At 53.6% G+C, this 17,654-nt stretch overlaps 1 protein-coding gene across 1 annotated transcript in view; it reads right to left on the bottom strand.

Moving 5' to 3' along the window:
- The window catches only part of zfhx3b (zinc finger homeobox 3b), a gene marked incomplete at both ends in the record, with an annotated part of 108,171 nt that extends 93,530 nt beyond the window's left edge, over window positions 1–14,641 (bottom strand). Inside the window, 3 exon segments of the mRNA XM_080537675.1 lie at window positions 6,381–6,877; window positions 11,178–11,757; window positions 12,110–14,641. Of these exon segments, the coding sequence (XP_080393801.1) occupies window positions 6,381–6,877; window positions 11,178–11,757; window positions 12,110–14,641 (3,609 nt within the window).
- Window positions 14,642–17,654: the final 3,013 nt, after the last annotated feature.

The raw sequence follows: 17,654 nt of genomic DNA, 5'->3' as shown, positions 1-17,654 counted from the left end.
TGCCTCTCTCTCTCCCGCCCTCTCTCTCTGTCTCTCCCTCTCTCCCTCTCTCCCTCTCTCTCCTGGCCTCTGAAACACCCACAGAAGGGCAGGTCCTCTCCCAGTCAGCAGCAGCCACAACAGCAGTGGAGCAGCTGGGCCATGGGTCATCGCCTGGCCCTCTCTCTCCCTCTCCCTCCCTCCCTCTCTCTCCCTCTGTCTCTCTCCCTCTCCCTCTCCCTCTCTGTCTCTCTCCCTCCCTCTCTTTCTCTCAGCGAGGTGGGAGCTGGAGGAGTTGTGAAATTCCAGCACACTGCCAAACACTGAAGCTGTGGACCCTCCCTCTCCCCCCTCCCTTTCCCTCAGCACCGTACACAGACCCCCCCCCCCTTCTACCCTGAGTGACAGCCCCTCTCTGTCCAATCCAGACAGACCCTCCTCTGCCCTGAGCTGTCTGTCGGGGGTCTGCTTGGGTCCTGTCGTCAGAGCTCACCACCCTGCAGACACTGAGGGGGGAGGTGGAGAGAGGAGGGGTTCTGGATCATGGCTGTGTTGACTGAGGGAGTCGTAGCCGCCTGCACACCGAAAACTGAAACACTTCCTTAGCGTAGCGTAAGCTAACCTGGCTAGCACCCGCTTGTAAAAGAGCTCTGCTCGTACAATAATAATTGGAACTGCGCTTATGTGACACGCATGTGATACTGTACTCTGCACTGAGCCATGTGTGGCCGCTCACCCTTGCCTCTGTAAAGGTGATTGCTGCAAAGGGTGTGTGCGTGTGTGTGTCTATGTGTGTGTGTGTGTGTGTGTGTGTGTGTGTGTGTGTGTGTGGAGAGAATGGGCTGTCTCCCAGGATGTGCAGCGAGCGCTTTATTAGAGCGGTAGTACCAGTAAATCAGAGCTCAGCGCTTCCTGGAACTGCAGCAACCTTTCCCACTGAGCACTATTACTGAACAATCACAGGCCAGCCATGATAATTAGCAGAGTATCTCTGTCTAAACGAGCGTCTCCCCACCCCCCCCCCCCACCAGCCCCCCCACCTCTGTCTGTCTGTCTCTCTGTCGGCCTCCACCTCCCCTCCTCCTACCCTCTCTCTATCTCTCTCTCTTTCTTGCTCTGTGTCTCTCGCTCTGTCTCTCTCTCTCTCTCTCTCTCCTCTAACTGCTGTCTGGTGGGTGAGTCTGTGAGTCCGGGTGTGGCACTCTCTCTCTCTCTCTCTCCCTTCCTTGCCCTCCCCCCCCCCCCCCCCCCTCTCTCTCTCTCTCTCTCTCTATGTTGATGGGGCTGAGGTTGGGGCAGATTGGTGGCTAGATGAAAGGGCCAGCACTGATCCCAACAGCGATTAAACGCTCCCCCGTGACTTTAACTCTGAATTACTCTCCTCGGTTTTTATTTGATAATAAAAAATAAAAAATAATCTTTCTGGAGCCGGCGCAGCCATTAGTTATTTGTTATGATGATCATGGTTTCCCCCCCCCCTCTCTTGATGGTCAGTTAGGATTTGGAATCAATCCCGATAATTATCATCATTAATGGGAGAGAGGTCACCGCTGACATCATTAGCGAGTCTGAGCGCAGACTACTTCCTGAAACACCTTAATGCATCTCCATGTTTTTTCCGGCTAATCCCTTTCTCTAACAGGCCGCGTTCCGCAGGCCCCCGGTCCTCCTCTCTGCCGTCCTGTTGTGTGTTTTTTAGATTATTAGCTCTCCGCGGAGCGTGGACGTTTCCTTTCCTCACCGCTCCGTGATCCAGTTGGATCGCACTGGAGGGGAAAATGAGGAGAGCCGGGGAGGGGGGAGGGGGGTGGGTGCAAGATACAGATGCTTTGTGCTGCGTCGAGTGGGCCGGGCTTGGGCTCCGCTTAGCACAATGTGTTAGTGCTGCTGGAGAACAGTGATCTGCAGGCCTGTTTCTCAGGGTGTAAGGGCGGGGGGAGGGGGGGGGGGGGAGGGGGGGGGGGGGTGAGGCAGTGGCCTTCCAGGAGTGTGTGTGTGTGTGTGTGTGTGTGGGTGTATTTGAGAGTTTGCACAGTTGTGTGTGTTTAATAGAGCGGGACCAGGGGCGGAGGGGGGGGGGGGGGGTGTCAGGGCTTTCTTGGGTAAAGATTCCCCATGTGATAGTGACGGCACTTTCTTCCCCTCTTTCCGCGGCCAAGCGGCATCTGGAGTGGATTTTGTGCGAGCAGACACCGAGGAACATGATTACATTCAGCTAACTGCGCTCTAAACTAATTATGCATGTGCCAAGCTAATGGACTACATTTGCAAGAGGAAAAATAACATCCAATCAATCTCAATTACCGCAGATCGCACCGGCCCCCGAGACAAGGAAGGTAGCCAGCTCGCTCCCCCCCCCCCCCCCCCCCCATGGCTCCTCCCCTTTCCCCAAAACTCTCCTGCCTGGAAGCAGAGGGCCTGGCCCCGAGACTCCACCCATCCTGTCTGTCTGGGAAGAAGGAGCTCCAGAGAGCTGGGGGGGGGGGGGGGGGGGGAGCTTGGCCGCTGACCAGCCCTCCTCTCTCACCTCCACTCTCACACGTCTCCTCTCTGCAGCCAAGAGCACCTGAGGCCCGCCGCCTCCGCTGCCGAGACCAGGCCACACTCCGGAGGGACCCCGGGGGGGGGGGGGGGGGGAGATCAACTACCAGAGAGAGAGAGACGTCGGGAGAGACCCTCTCCTCCTCCCGTCACCGCCGCTGAGTCAGGGAGGTGAAGGAGAGTAGCAGGGGTGAGACGTCGTCGTTTTGGTTGCCTTTTTTCCCTGCAGGCCCCAGTGTCTCTCTCGGGGGAGAGCTGAAGTTCAACAACAACACACATGGCTTTTTCACTTCAGGACGACCTGCCATATTGTCGTGTCGGCCTCCATCTGCTTGTGCTTACCAGAGGGGGGGGGGGGGGGGGGAGCATCATGACATCACGGCCGCCGCCGCTACAGTGAGTGAGGAGAAGGGAAGGTTAAAGTTCAGCGGAGGAGAGGAGAGCAGCAGCCAGGGTGTGTCAGCAGACAGAGCAGGGCTCTCTCCCTCTCTCTCTCTCCAGGACGGTATGGGAGTCGTCTCCTCCAACCCAAACCCCGGCGTCGGGGGAGTCAGGAAGAGGCTGCATCATCCCCCCGCTGCGCGGTGGTGGTCCGTGCGGTCGGGGACTACTCCTCGGTTCCGAGCTTTTCCGTGGGCCTTTCGGAACATTCCGATATGTGGGGTGGTGGTGGTTGTGGGGGGGGAGAGGGAGGAGGAGGAGGAGGAGGAGGAGGAGGGGGGGGGGGGGGTTGGGGGGGATATTTTTAGAAAGCCCTAATATGGGCCGCATACCACAGACTCTCAAATTATCCCATCCAGCTTAGCCCTCAGTTTAAACCTTCCTTTTTAATTCCAGTAATTACAGGCTCCAATTTATACGGAGCCGTGCACACAAAGGGCCTGTTTAATGCAAACCAGTTTGATTTGGGTGAAGTGTCCCAAAGATCTCGCCACATCTTACGGCCATGTTTATGCTGACTTGATGATTTATTTTCTCCCCCAAAAGGTTAAAAAATGCTGCTTTTTTGCATCAGATTTCTTCTGGGAAGGCATAAATTCTATGTGATTTTTTCCCCCCCTTGTTTCTTCTCCTTGCATAATCTGCCTGGGCTGGGCTGGGCTGGGCTGGGCTGGGCAGGGCTGGGCTGGGTTGGGTTGGGCTGGCAAGGCCTGAGTGGGCTTTAGCCTGTCAAAGCGGGTCAACCAGAACCGTAAATCCAGGGCGACACCAAGGCTGTGACACAGTCGTCAAGCGGGGAGCCGACGCTCCCAGAAACATGTACTTTCCGTCCACTAATCACATTTGCGGCTCATGAAACGCTGTCGTAATTCTTGTCAAGTTTGTGAACATCTTTGTTTTAGGGTTGTTTTTTCCCCCCCTCGGCAAACATGTCTGAGGTGACGGGAGCTGGCTGCTGCAGAGGGCAAACGAGGGGCTTCCGGGGAGGCGAAGGCAGTGTCGAGGTCTCTCCTGGACAGATGCTTCCTTCCACCTTTTTTTTCTTCCTCTCCACATCAACGGGGGTTTAAGAAACACGGAGCCATCTTAAGGAGCTTAAGTCATGAAGAATGATCATGCGAGGATGTGTTGTACATATCTAATCCTCCGCGGACTGAGTCGCATTACCACATATGCCAACTCTCTCCCGTAAAGCAGAAGGGAGAAGAAGAGGGAGAGGAAAAGAGAGAAAAACAAAACAAAAAAATCTGTCTGTTCCTCTACCTTTTTTTTTCTCCCTCCTCCTCCTTATTTTTTTGGCACACGACAGAGTGGAAGGGAGACAGACAATGTAATGTAAACTGTTCACTCTCCTTTCAGACAAAACACTCTTTTTCCGCCCTCCTGTAGGTAGGAGGAGGATACGCAGGATGCCAAGGAGGCCTCCTCGTCTATTTTGGGTCAGGTGTGAGGTGTGAGACAGTGCCACTGGCATGTGGGCACGCTGCCCTGGCTCCCAGGCCAGGGGGTAACCCCAGCCTTAGCCCAGAGAAGAACCCTAGCCTGGGGGGACCGACCGAGCCCAGCCTCCTCCTACAGCCTCCTCCTCCTGCCTGGTGCAGGCTGGGCCCGGGCCCTACATGTCCCACAGATTGTGTTACATATTTTAATCAGTGTGGTATTTGTAAATATCCTGCCGACGTGTCTGGGCCTGTGGGGTGGAGACACTGCGAGGCCTCCTCACCCCACCCCCTCTGCTGCTCCCCCCCCCCTCCGGGCCCAGGGGCTGCTGGGGGAGAATGGCGGCGGGTCGGGGCCGGCCCTCTGACCGTCGACATCGTCCCCGTCCCCCCCGGCCCCACTAAACGGGTGACCTGGGAGCGGGAGTGTTGAGAAACCATTCCTTCTCCGCCGCTGCGTGTTCTGTTCAGTACAAAGGCCTCGGCAGACAGGAAAGCAGTAATAAAAACATCAGCGGGGTTTGCAGGGACTCCTGCATAAAGCTAGGGGGCTTCCACTGCAGACCAGAAGAAGACAGAAGAAGCTTCTGGAGGTTTCACTGCAGACCAGAAGAAGACAAGAAGAAGCTTCTGGAGGATTTCTTCTTTAAATGCATCCCATTCTAGCCTGTTCTCTTTTTTTCCTTTTTTTAACGTGATTAAAAAACGCAATCACGCCTGGTCATTTTTCACTCTGACCTTCAATATACCGTTGGCAGAGAAGCGAGAGCTATAACGGGGCGAAGAAAAAAAAAAGAGTGCCAAAAACAAGAGTTATAACTCTTATAAAAGTGATGGAATATATTGTTTGTTTTTGCCCATTTGCTTTCCAAGAGCCTAACACTTGAGAATGGAGTGGAGTCTTTGTGTAAATAACAGGCAGCGTCGGTATGGAGACAGTGCAGAGTACACACGGGCGGCAGAGAGACACAGAGTGTCTGTATCGGAGGGTGTGTGTGTGTGCGTGTGTGTGCACATGTGTACGTTTACTGTACGTGTTTGAGTAAGACTTTACATCGCAGTTGTGCTAATAAATGGCTTGATAAGAATAACAAACAGCCGTGAATCACTGGTCATGTGGACGCTGTGATGTTATCATTGACGCTTTAGGAACGCAACACTCAAAGCTTCTAATGTGGAGCATAAACTTTTAAACCCCTTTATAAAGGCAACCTTAATGTAAAGTGCTGCCATGTGTGTGTGTGTGTGTGTGTGTGTGTGAGTGTGTGTGTGTGTGAGTGAGTGTGTGCGTGTGTGAGTGTGCGTATCATAGCCACGTGTAGCTCTGTGCAGCTATGCAGTTTTGGGTTAAACACAGAGTGGCCCACAGCCGCAGACACACACAGAGAGGATAGGTGCCTAAGTGGAATCAGGCCTGTTAGATTTATGGCCATTTGTTGGGGAGAGTGTTCATCCATCGGCTATTATGGAATGATTAGAGGAGAAGGTGAAGCTCCAAGTCCGGCGAAAATCAATACAGGCTGTCGAGAACGATTCTGCCTTTCCCGCTCCGAGGAGTATTAGCACCAAACCTCTGTCTCCTCCACACTCCTTCATCCCCCCCCCCCCTCTCCCTCATCCCCCTCTCCTAGTGATTTCACCCCCAGACCCTCCTAACCCTCCTAACCCGGGCCCCACCTGCCATGTTCTAGCAGCCCCTCCACTTCCCACTTCCCCCTTCAGACACCCCACTCCCCCCCCCCCCCCCCCCCCACAACAAGGCCATCATTCATGACTAGGGGAAGAGAGAGAGAGAGAGAGTGAGGGGAGCTGGAGGAGGATAGAAGGGGAGAATAAGAGAGAGAGAGAGAGGGAAAGAAGAGAGGGAAAGCCGAAAAGGAGTGACAGATCGTGTGAAATACAGCGTGGCGGGGTGAGAGGTCAGCGAGGGGGAATGGGGAGGGCGGGGGGGCAAGGGTGGTTGGTGCCCCACACACTCACCTTGTACAGCTTGAGGCTGGCCTCGTGGCGGGAGTTGACCGTGTGCATGCGCAGCTTCTCCAGGCTGTTGGTGTAGTAGTCGCAGGCGTTGCACTTCAGGTGCACGGGGTTGCCGATGGCGACGCACTTCAGGCGCCACTCGTTGCCCTTGCCGCCCTCCTTGATGTGGGCCACCAGCTGGTACTTCTGCACGTGCTTGTCCGTCTTGCAGTGCAGCTGGAAGTTGGCCTTGAGCTGGGTGGTGTAGCGGCACAGCTTGCACTGGTGGGAGTCCCCAACCACGGCGCGCCACTCCTCCTCGGGCAGGCTACGCTCGGCGCCCATGTGCATGCCCAGCACGTCCAGGTTGTCAGTGGTGAAGCGGTTGCACACGGCGCACTGGAACAGCTTGAGGGAGGGGTCGCTGGTTTGGGACAGGCTCTCCCCCAGGGTCATCAGCTCCTCCGACACCAGCTGGCCCCCGCCCAGCCGCACGTCCATGGGGATCTCCCCACCTACTGGGCAGAGAGGGAGGGAGAAGGGGGGAGAGAGAGAGAGAGAGAGAAGGAGAGAGAGAAGGAGAAAGAAGATGCCAGTGCTTAGTTGGTTACACACGCATGTACAACACACTTGGGTTATTTTCAAATTTCACAAGCCTTGAACTCTAAGCACAGCTTTCAGGGATTAGTCCTATCTCGCCATCAATCTATTTCACTTTGAATTACATGTTTTTTTCTGGACATAAGGAGTTATTTAGTCGTTTCTTAGAGGGGGTCGTGGAGGCATGGGTGGAGGGGTGGGGAGGAGGCATGGGGTTTTCCAAAGGGGCTCTTAGTTTGAGGCTCTCTCCGCTGTGGAAAGCGTCCTGGGAAAAAGTGGAAAGGTGTACAGTTCAACTTTCAACAAAGAGCCGTGTTTGCCTCTGCAGTCAGAGTGGATTTGCTCTCCAGGCCCAATACCCGTCGGAGGATAATGTGCATGTGTGTATTTATGTACCTAATTTTATTAAATCAAGATTATCCTTCCTTTGAGCTGGGAGGAGAAAAAAAATAAAAAGCCTGGACTTTCTCATAGGGAGCAGAAACTCGCGCCGCCAGGGTATGGATTTACACATAGTACTGTTTGGACTGGTGCACTTTCACGGCCCGGCACTAAATCAACCCCAGAGGCCATGAGCCCCGCAAGAAAAAGAAAGTTATTCTATCATTACAAGACAACTAAAGAGTTCCCGAGCACACATTACTGTAAATCAAATCCAGCGCCCCCTTGTTCACGGAATAATAATAAAAAAAATATATAAAAAAATATCCACCTCTCTGTTTGGATTCTCCTGCCTCTTTGGCTCCAGATGCTGTCTAAATCGATACAGACACCCAGCAGATTAATCCTGCTCGCTATGGAGCACAGGGTTCTGAGCGTCTGTGTACGTCAACAACAGACGTACACAGATGCGACACTACGACCCAGTGAGGTGTGTGTACGTACAGTCTGAGGAGAAGAGGGGAGGACAGGGAAAAAACAAAAAAAACAAAACATGAGGTAAGAGTGGCTAGGGAGTTTTTGCGTTTGCCTGCTGATCTTTAATCTATCACTGCCCAGACTGAGCGCGCTGGCTGACCCTGCCTGGCTTTACACTAAATTAATTCCAGCAGCCACCTTTTTATTTATTGCTGCAGTATGCAGCCTGCTCTCGGACTTTTCTCCATTACCTGAGTTTTTATAGCCGGGAGAAGGAGACCTCTGTGAAGACCTATGAAATCACTCACAGACCCACATCTCCAGTCAGAGCCCCTTTCTCACACACCACCCCCCCCCCCCACACACACACACACACACACACACACCCTCCCTCCCTCCCTCCCTCTCTCCATCTCTCTCTCACCACCCGGTCCCCCTGTACATCTGACTTATCTCCCATCTCTTTTCCTCTTCTCTCTGTTTCTCCTCTCCATGGGCGCTCTCACGCTCTTTTCCGTCTGTAGACTCAATGGTCCGACACAGACCTGATTACCTCTCCTCACTAAATGCCTTCACGGGTGCACGAGAATAGGTTCAGTCTGTGGTTCCAAACATGTGTTTTCGATGGAAACAGCGGCGCTGTTAAATATAACCTAAAATATTTTGACTGAGTTTTTGTCAGTCCGTATCAATGTTTAGGGAAAGGGAGGGGAGGACGCTTTGGAAATATTTTCACTTTCAAATAACATTAAAGCTGGATTATAAACACCCCATCGTTGGGAAATCTTGCAAACTCAGTCCGTTGAAACAAGAAGAGCCCGTGTCCAAGTGTGTAACTATGTTACTGGAGTCTCCCCGGGGCTTGGTGGAACTTTCTAGAGATTAGCGGTTGACTGGCTTGGCTGGGATGTATTTTTTTGAGCGCTTTACCTGGGTGCTGCTGCATTCAGGCAGTATATTGGACAACAAAGTGCGGCTACACAATAGCTGAGGCCCAAAAGGCCCTCCTCTCTCTCCTTGTCCTCTCCCTCTCTCTCTCCCCCCCCCTCTATCTCTATTGGTGCTGCAGCTCAGTCCTGGGGATAAAGATTACCAGGAGGGTGAGATCATGTGAGGTCAGGATGTGTCATCTGCCTGTCTGTCTGACGACATACTCCAGAGTCACAACTCCAGAGGAAAAGAAGAAGGGAGTCATAGAGGGAAACATCAAGAGCTACTCGCTGTCCTGGAGTTGCGCACGCAAGCAGAGTTCAGACTGCCTGACTGTACTGTGTGTGCGTGTGCCTGTGTGTGTGTGTGTGTGTGTGTGTGCCAGTGTGTGTGTGTGTGTGTGTGTGTGTGTGTGTGCATGTATGTGTGTGTGTGTGTGTGTGTGTATGTATGCCTGTGTGTGTGTGTGTGTGTGTGTGCATGTGTGTGTGTGTGTGTGTGTGTGTGCCTGTGTGTGTGTGTGTGTGTGTGTGTGTGTGTGTGTGTGCGTCTGCATGCGCGCGTGTGTGTAGGTGTGTTTACAGTCTATCAGAGTGTGCCTCGGAGTGTGTGACTGCGGATGACACCGCTGTGGTTTGTGGGCCTCGTCATTGCCTCCGTGTAACATGCTTATTAAACGTTCCCTCACAGGAAAATGAACCAGATGGCAAGAGAGAGAGCGAGAGAGAGAGAGGAGGGAAAAAAAATGAAGAATTAGTCACAGCAATCAATTCTTGTTCATGTCTTTGAACTGGCGACAGTTAGAGACAAGTCTGTACAAACTGTGGGGTTGTAACTGGCACGCAAAACACTCAGCTATGCTGCTGAATTACCCACGCTGGCCTCTCATTCTCCTCCCTTCTTTGACCAAGATAAAATTTATGACTGCAATTACAAAGTTTGGGGGGGGTAGGGGGGGAGAAAAAGACTTCAGAGAGAGAGAGAAGAACTCGGAACTCCAGTGGCGGAGTTGAGAAGCAGTTTCGGGAGTAATGACACGAAAAAACGCTGATGTTTGGGAAGAGAGCCTGGAGGACATGGGCGAGAGGAGAGGAGGAAGCGAGCGCAGAGCGCAGGGCCCTCTCTCACTCACACCATCTTTTGTCAGGAAAATAAGGTATCACAGAGGGGAAATTCCCAACCGAAAATGAACCGCGTAGACTGACAGACAGGGGAATTTAAACTAAATTAAGGCTTGTTAGGAAAAATGTGTGTGTGTGTGTGTGTGTGTGTGTAGGTGCGTGTGTATGTATGGGTCTGTGTGTGTGCGGGCTTGACAATCTTACACCTTACTATTTCATCTGCTGAAAAAAAAAAGAGGAAAAAAAAAGCACTCTCTCAACATTCTAACAGACGAGGTGGCTTTCGACCCCTTTAACTACAAATCAACACAAAAAGCTCCTAAACGGAGCGGCGACTCCCCTAGCCTTGGGCTTTACGGGTCCTGTGGCCTCTTCAGTCCCACTCACATGAAGGCCGCAGTCTGGAGAGCTTTCCTTTATCTCTTTCACTGGGCACGTATCGATTTAGCTCTAGCCAGACAAAACATGATGGTATGAAACTCAGGGGCCCTAGTGGAGTGGTGGGAAGAGAGGACGAGGTGCCTCACAGGCAGACTGACTGCCATATGGACAACACACACAGCCTATTTCAGTCGGGGAAGAAAAGGAGGCGAGCAGGGTTAAGCTCACCCTCTAAAACTCTCCTTTTAAACCTTGCCGTTCTTTCACCTCCCCCCCTTGCCTTTCTATCTCTCAATAGCACTCTGCTTGTAACAAGGAGGGAACAATGTTAAGTTCAGTAGGCCAGGTGTACCTTAGGGCAACGGAGAGAGAATGGAGGAGAGAGCTGCCAAAATGAAAGATAGGAGTTTGTGTGCGTGGTGTGTGTGTGTGTGTGTGTGTGTGTGTGTGTGAAGACTAAAGTGGTCCGTTAACCTTTTGTGTGGTGCTGCTTCAGAGAAAAAGGCTCTCGCTGCTGCCTGCTGTTTGTGAAGAAGCTTGGCGTCTTCTTGCGCTGTACTATTTACCAGTCCAACCGTACACTTGTTGGCTGTGCCGATACAATCATGCACTTTCCGTACTCGCATACATTTACTGCACAGCGTGTACCGAAACCAGCCAAATGAATGCACAAAAGAGCCAATGTCTGAACGGCTCAGCTATCAAAGCGGATTCTTCCATTTACTCACGTCTGACTGTGTGTTTAATGTTTAAAAATAAACAGCTGGCAGCAGCGAGAGCGATCCCACCCTTGTGAACTCCCACTGAACCGCCCGCCTGTGTGTTCTGTGGTGACCTGAGGCAGCTCTGAGGGGCGGTGGAGCCAGAAACGGCTCCCTGCTGGCTGCTCAGCAACAATCGCAAAAAAGGCCCAGGATCATCATCTCACCTAGTGTGGGGGCCAGGGCGGCCATGTTGGGGTCCAGGTGGAAGCCTCCCAGCAGGAACTGGGCCTCGGCTCCGGCCGGGTCCATCTTGAGGCCCGGGGGCAGGCTCATGTTCTGGGCCAGGTAGTACTGGTAGAGCTCGGCCTCGGAGGGCGAGGGCATGGCGCCCAGGCCCATGCGGCCGTGCTGCATCTGGGTCACGTTCTGCTGCAGCAGCATCATGTTGTGCATGTGCTTCTCGCTGGTCATGTGGATGCGCAGGTTCCTGGCCACATTGGTCTCGTAGTCGCACACCTCGCAGCGCCACGTGGGCTTGCTCTTGGGCTTGGTGGGCGAGGGGGCGCCGCAGGGCCCCGCCATGTGGGCCGTGGACTGGGTGGGGTGGTGGTGGTGCGGCGGGTGGTGGACGCTGGCCTGGGTCACCGAGGGGACGGCCACCACCCCCCCAGGCGCCTGGCAGTACACGGGCTCCCCGGAAGAGATGACCCCTCCATTCTGCAGCGTCTGCATGTTGTTCAGGTGCTTGTCTGACTGCATGTGGATGCTCAGGTTACCCTTGGTGGTGGTGGAGTAGTTACAGACCTGGGGGGGAAAGAAAGACAAGAGTTTTATTTCGTTAACTATTCTGTGGGAAAAATACACATGATAAAAACATAAATTGCGGATGTCGCATTGAGCTAAAAATTACATCGTATTAAAGCTATACATTCTGCAATTTTGCCACACTGTCAATTGTGTAAACCATCAACGAGTGATACATCGACAAAACTGGAAACAATGGACGACGGACCAATGGACAATCAGCAAGCAAGGCTTTTACTCCGACGTTATCGGAAAAATCACTGGAAAGGTAGGCTTCCCTTTCTATTCAAACCCATACAACCTGAAGTAATATACTGGTCATTGTTGCTGGCTGCTGCCTGGAAGTACTGACCTCACAGCGGAAGGGCTTGTACCCGCAGGTGTAGCTCTCTCCGCGGGCCAGGCGCGGGTGGCTCTGGCCGCTGGTGCAGTACGCACAGGTGCCTCCCGAGTCCGGGTGCTTCTCCTTCATGTGGGCCTCCAGGGTCTGCTGGTACTTGTAATGCCAGTTGCACTTGGGACACTTGAGTGTCTTGCACGAGTTGCGCGAGTGCATCATGGTCATGTGGCCGCCCAGGGAGCGCGAAGATCCCAGGACCGTGTCACATTTGGGGCATTCCACCCCGCTCCCTCCGCTGCCCCCTGGGCCGTGGTTCTGGGAGCACTCCCCCATCATCGACATGTCGCAGGACCCCCCCAGGTGGCCGAGGGAGAGGCCGTGGGGCGAGGAGTGGAGGTGGTGGTGATGGTGGTGATGGTGCAGAAGGCCTCCGCTGTCCTCCTCCCCCTCTGCCGGGCATTCATTTGGTTCTGGAGCTGTGGCACTATCTCGATTGGCACTTTCGTCAGCGGCGGCGTTGGAGGCCAGAGGCGAGGAGGAGGTGCCCGCGGGGTCGTCCTCGCTCCCTCTGCCGGCGGCTGCCGTCGCCGCCATTGCCATGGGGACAGTGAGCCCCTGGCAGTTAAAGCTCAGAGGGAGCTCCGAGGACCTCCCTCCACCGTCTGCAGCCAAGCCCTCCTCCCTGACCGAGGAGGAGGACGCCGGGCCTTTGCTGTTGAGCACGGGGCTGGCTGCTGGGGCGCAGACAGAAGGCTGGAGAGCGCTACTAGGCATTAATAAAGGAGATTTGGAAATGCTTTGGTTTGAGACAGCCGGTCCCCCCGCCTCTGCGCCACCGCCGCTGCTACCGTTACCACCACGGGCCACCGCAGCGCCTCCCTCCTCCACCTCGTCCTCTTCCTCCTCTAATAACAGTTCCTCTTCTTCCTCCGAGCCTCCCTCCCGGCTCGGCAGGCGTACCTTGCCTCCTTCCCGCCCTCCCTCGGCGTTCCCCTCCTCGCCCCTCCTGCGAGTCGCCTCTTTCCCGGCAGGCCCCTCTGTTCTCCCTCCCTGTTTGGACAGGGCGCTGGAGTCTTTGGCAGGACCTGGGGCTGAGGTATGAGCGGGTGCTTTGGGAGTGCCACCGCCGCCCAGCCCCCCCAGAGAGAGGAGGGAGCCTAGCGGGGCGTGTTGCTGCTGGAGGCCAAGGTCGGAGTCTTTGTTCAGGAGGGCCTCGCCGCCCCCGCCGCTGCTCCCGGCCTCCAGGTGGACCCCGCTGAACGTTCCGTAGAAACTCTGGCCGGAGTTCATGGGGACCAGGGTGGGCGGTGCGGGAGAGCTCTTGTTTTTTGGTTCCAGGAAGCTGATGAGGGGCTCTTTGTCCTTCCCGATGCCCTGGATGATGGCCGACGCGTTGTTGTCCCCCAGCAGCCGCCGCTCGTCCTCACACAGGGTCATGCGGTGGTCGTGGACGGCGTGCGTGGCGAAGGAGCGCGTGTAGCCGAAGGACAGCTTGCAGAGAAAACACATGAGGATGGGCTTCCCCTTGCCGTAAAGGGCCAGCCCGTCGAATTTGGAGAAATCCACGTTGTTGGGAACATCTTTGGATACGCAGGACTTCTTGGCAGACCCGTCGCTGTTCAGGTAATCCTTGTTGCTTTTGTGCCGCACATCGAAGACGCGGAAACTGTGCAGGACAGGACTGAGGCCTGCCAGTGTTGAGGTATTGGGGAAACCTTGGTCTGAGGAGCCGAACCACTTCCCGAACGACGAGGCTATGTGGAACGTGTTGATGATCTGAGGGTACACCGAGGACGACGTCCCGGCGGGCTCCCCCTGCTTCCCCGCGCTGGGGAGAGAGTTTGTGGGGAGCAGGCCGGGCGCCACGCCCCCACCGCTTTGGACCAGCTGGCTGAGGCTCTCCACGATGTAGGCCGAGCCGTCCGGCTGGTAGACGAGCTCTCCGGCCAGGTTCTCCACGTCACTGCTCTCCTCTTCCTCCTCCTCCTCTCCTTCCTCACTCCCGCTCTCCGCCATGCCACCCCTCCGTCGGTTGGGCTGCTGGCGCAGGAGGGTGGGCATGCCTCCTCCCGGGGCGATGGGCACTCCGGGGAAGGGCTGCAGACTTGGGAAACAGCTGTCGATCTCCATTTCGTCCAAGTCCTCCAATTCCTCTTCTTCCTCTCCGCAGCTCACTCCCTCCTCCTCCTCCTCCTCCTCCTCCTCCTCGTCGAGCCCCTCTCTTCTGGGGTGCAGCTGGCCGGCGGCGGAGCTGTCGCTGCGGGCCAGGGGTGGGGTCCGGGTGGACTGCTGCTGAGACGACTGTGGCTCTCTCAGGCCGTCGCGGGGGGCGGTGGGGGTCTGGCTCTGAGGAGGGTAGGGTGCAGAGAGAGACAGGGGCTCCAGGGAAGGGGTCGTCTGGCTGCTGGGAGGGGGGACCTGTGAGTTAGAGTGATCGTTCCAGGGCTGCGGAGGGTGCTGCTGCTGCTGCTGTTGCTGGGAGGTGGTGGAGGAGCCGAGCCCATCGTCTGTCCCAGAAACCACGGGAGACTCACAGCTGTCCATGCTGATGCCTACATGAGGCGTTCATCGCATCCAGGCCTGCAGAGAGGGAGAGAAGAAGAGAGAGATAGGAGGTTAGAGAGCTAACGGTGCAGCACACACAGCATATGAGACGTTTTCTTTTTTTTTACACGCGAACATACATTCACACACACAGATGTGAGCACCACATACACACAAGTAAAGTAGCACTCCTTTCATAAAGGATTATAGCCATAGCATTGTTCCCTTCCTTAATGGCTAGGTTCTCCTAGATTGATGCTCTCCACGTAGACGAGAGATTAGAAGCACCTTCTTGAAAATAACATCTATGTATAGAACTGGAACTAAGACATTTAATGTACGGTGCACTGGGTGAGAGACAAAAGTGCAAGATCTAATTGGGAAAATGACAGAGTGCTCATTATGCTAGATTAGGTACTTAAACACAATACCTGAGACAAGCACTAATAAGCCATCCATGATTCATCTTCCTGCCATATCAGGAAGTCACCATCTTTTATCTTCACCTTCCAAACAACACCCGTAATCTCACATTCTCCGAATCCTACATCCGTTTTTAATTAACTTCCAGTCAGAAAAGAGGGAGAAACTGGCCATCTTAATGGATAAAATAGACTCATTGTGAGATAATTAGACACAGAGAAGCCACCCATCATCACATGATACATTTACATAACTGGGAAGAGAAGAAGTAGTGAAGGGTGCCTGCTGATAACTGCACTGCCATTTCAGAGCCCTTTTCCTTTAAACACGGAAAATAACACAAATCATGCAGAGAGGAACACAAAAGCATATCACCCACTCCTCTCTCTTGTTGAGTGCACACGATGCAGGTAATTATGTCTATGCCTCGCATATACAGTACAAACACACACACATACACACACACACACACACACACACACACACACACACTAGAAAGAGGAGAGAGAGCGCGCGCGCGAGAGAGAGAGAGAGAGAGAGAGAAAAAAGGCGATATTTTCTACAGGCCCCAAAAATACACCAGCTGGGGTTGGGACAGAAATGCAGCTGTGTTTAGATCTGGCATCCAATAGCCTCCACGGTCAGCTTGGTTTCAAACACTCCAGCCATCCTCCGCCTCTGGAATAATAAATGGGAGCTGTGCTTTCGGGAGCCGGCCGTGCCCTGAGCATCAGAGAGAGAGAGAGGCCCCGGACACAGACCACCATTTAGAGCGCTGAGGAGATAAAATGATAGCGCCAGATACTGCTGAGCTAATAATTTTATTAAAGGGATGCAGGCAGCATTGATTAAAGGGGGTGACCGGGCTGAAACCAATAACTGTGGCCTGGCCTTTAACCCTGCAGTGCTGAATATTACATGAGGTAAAGTTTCCTGGCACCACGCTCACCCGCCATGTCCCGGCTGATTAGCACATTCGCTGTCTGCACTTGATTTATCTACTTATTTACTTAGGGATGCAAATTTCGGCTGTGATCAGACGCGGTGTCTTTTTCTCTCCACCCCCCATCACCCCCCCCCCACACACACACACACACACACACACACACACACACACACACCCATCCTAACATATTAACCAGAGAGGGCTGGGTCACAGTGGAGAGATTGATAATGTCTGCCTGCCTCTTTATGAATGTCTGATGAAAATACCCCCCCACCCCCCGCCCCCAATCCCACCCTATATGCACTTATGCTAGTCAAACAATGGGGCAGACTCTTTTAGCGCGCTCCTTTGCATTTTGACTGCATTTGCTAATTATGACTGTCTGCCCTGGCTGGGGAGAGTGAATTCTAATCAAGCATAATTAATGCGCAGCATTGGTTTGATAAGAAACCCCATGTTATATGTTTAAATATATTAGCCGATGAGGTTGGATTGCAAAAGCAAAAAAGGTTAGCGAAGCAGTTGCCTTGATCTTAGTCTGAAACGTGTGAAGGTGACAGCCATTTTGTATTCAGCAGCAGCACCTCCACACCTGCTTTTATTGTTTGTACTCCACACAGTCAAACCCTGATGACCTCTCTGTCGCTTTGTATACACAATGAGAGATATTAGACTAGCTGGCTTATTAACCGGATTACTTTATACAGACAGACGTGATTTAGGGCTGGCTGCCATATTGAGTGAGGGGATACAACCCATGCCGGTCTGTATTTATTATCTGCTCCATTAATAAGAGACCGCTATGAGCTCAACAGCCATTTCACGCAAATGGACTGAGAAAAAAGGGGGGGGGGGGGGAAAGGCTAAAAAATCCCACCGCCATTTGTCTAACAAAAGCATTATTTAAACACCTGGATAAACCAAACAAAACCAAACCCCAAAAAAATACAGTTTCAAAAGGTGATTCCGTGTAATGAGAGGCAGCTCTGGTGAAACTATCCCCTCTCCTGTCTCGACATGGAGCTCCTTTGCACCTTTTCCTGTAATCTGTTCCATCAGCCCCTCCTCCAGATTCCATTGCCTGTCCTGGCCATGCCTGGGAACACTGTGCCCACATCGCTGCCTGCCTGTCTGCTGCACGGCTAGCTAGCCCTCAGAGGACACACACACAGATACACACACACACACACACACACACACACACAGCATACCGACAAACTACTACAGTACTCTTCCTCTATTCAACAGCCTAACACAGTCCTCTTCTCAACAGGAGGCTATAGTCAAGTATGTCCCTCTCTACTGTCACCCTGACACTTCCTGTCTGTCCTATAGGTGTCTCCTGTTCCTGCATCTGTCCCACAAGTTTCCGCCACTGCTTCTGTATTCCGTCCGAAGCGACTGAGCGTCCGAGGCTGAAGAAGGAGGGAGGAGGATGACCCCTGACTGGGGGATGGAGGGCTGAGCCCTGGGCTTGTGTGTGTGTGTGTGTGTGTCCTGAGCCAGCTCAGCTCAGTGTCCCTCCTGCTTACAGAAAACAGGATTTGCTCTTTAAAATCAAGATGGTCTAATTCAATAACCTGCGGTGGGTTTACTGATGTGCAATGGGATTGTCTGGGAGCCTGGGAGTCGCAGATGGGCCGG

The sequence above is a fragment of the Nansenia antarctica genome, assembly GCF_963989245.1.
Source record: "Nansenia antarctica genome assembly, chromosome: 1".
NCBI classification, from domain to species: Eukaryota; Metazoa; Chordata; class Actinopteri; order Argentiniformes; family Microstomatidae; genus Nansenia; species Nansenia antarctica.
Note: the sequence above shows the minus strand (reverse complement) of the source record. Positions and strands in the feature narration are given on the sequence as shown.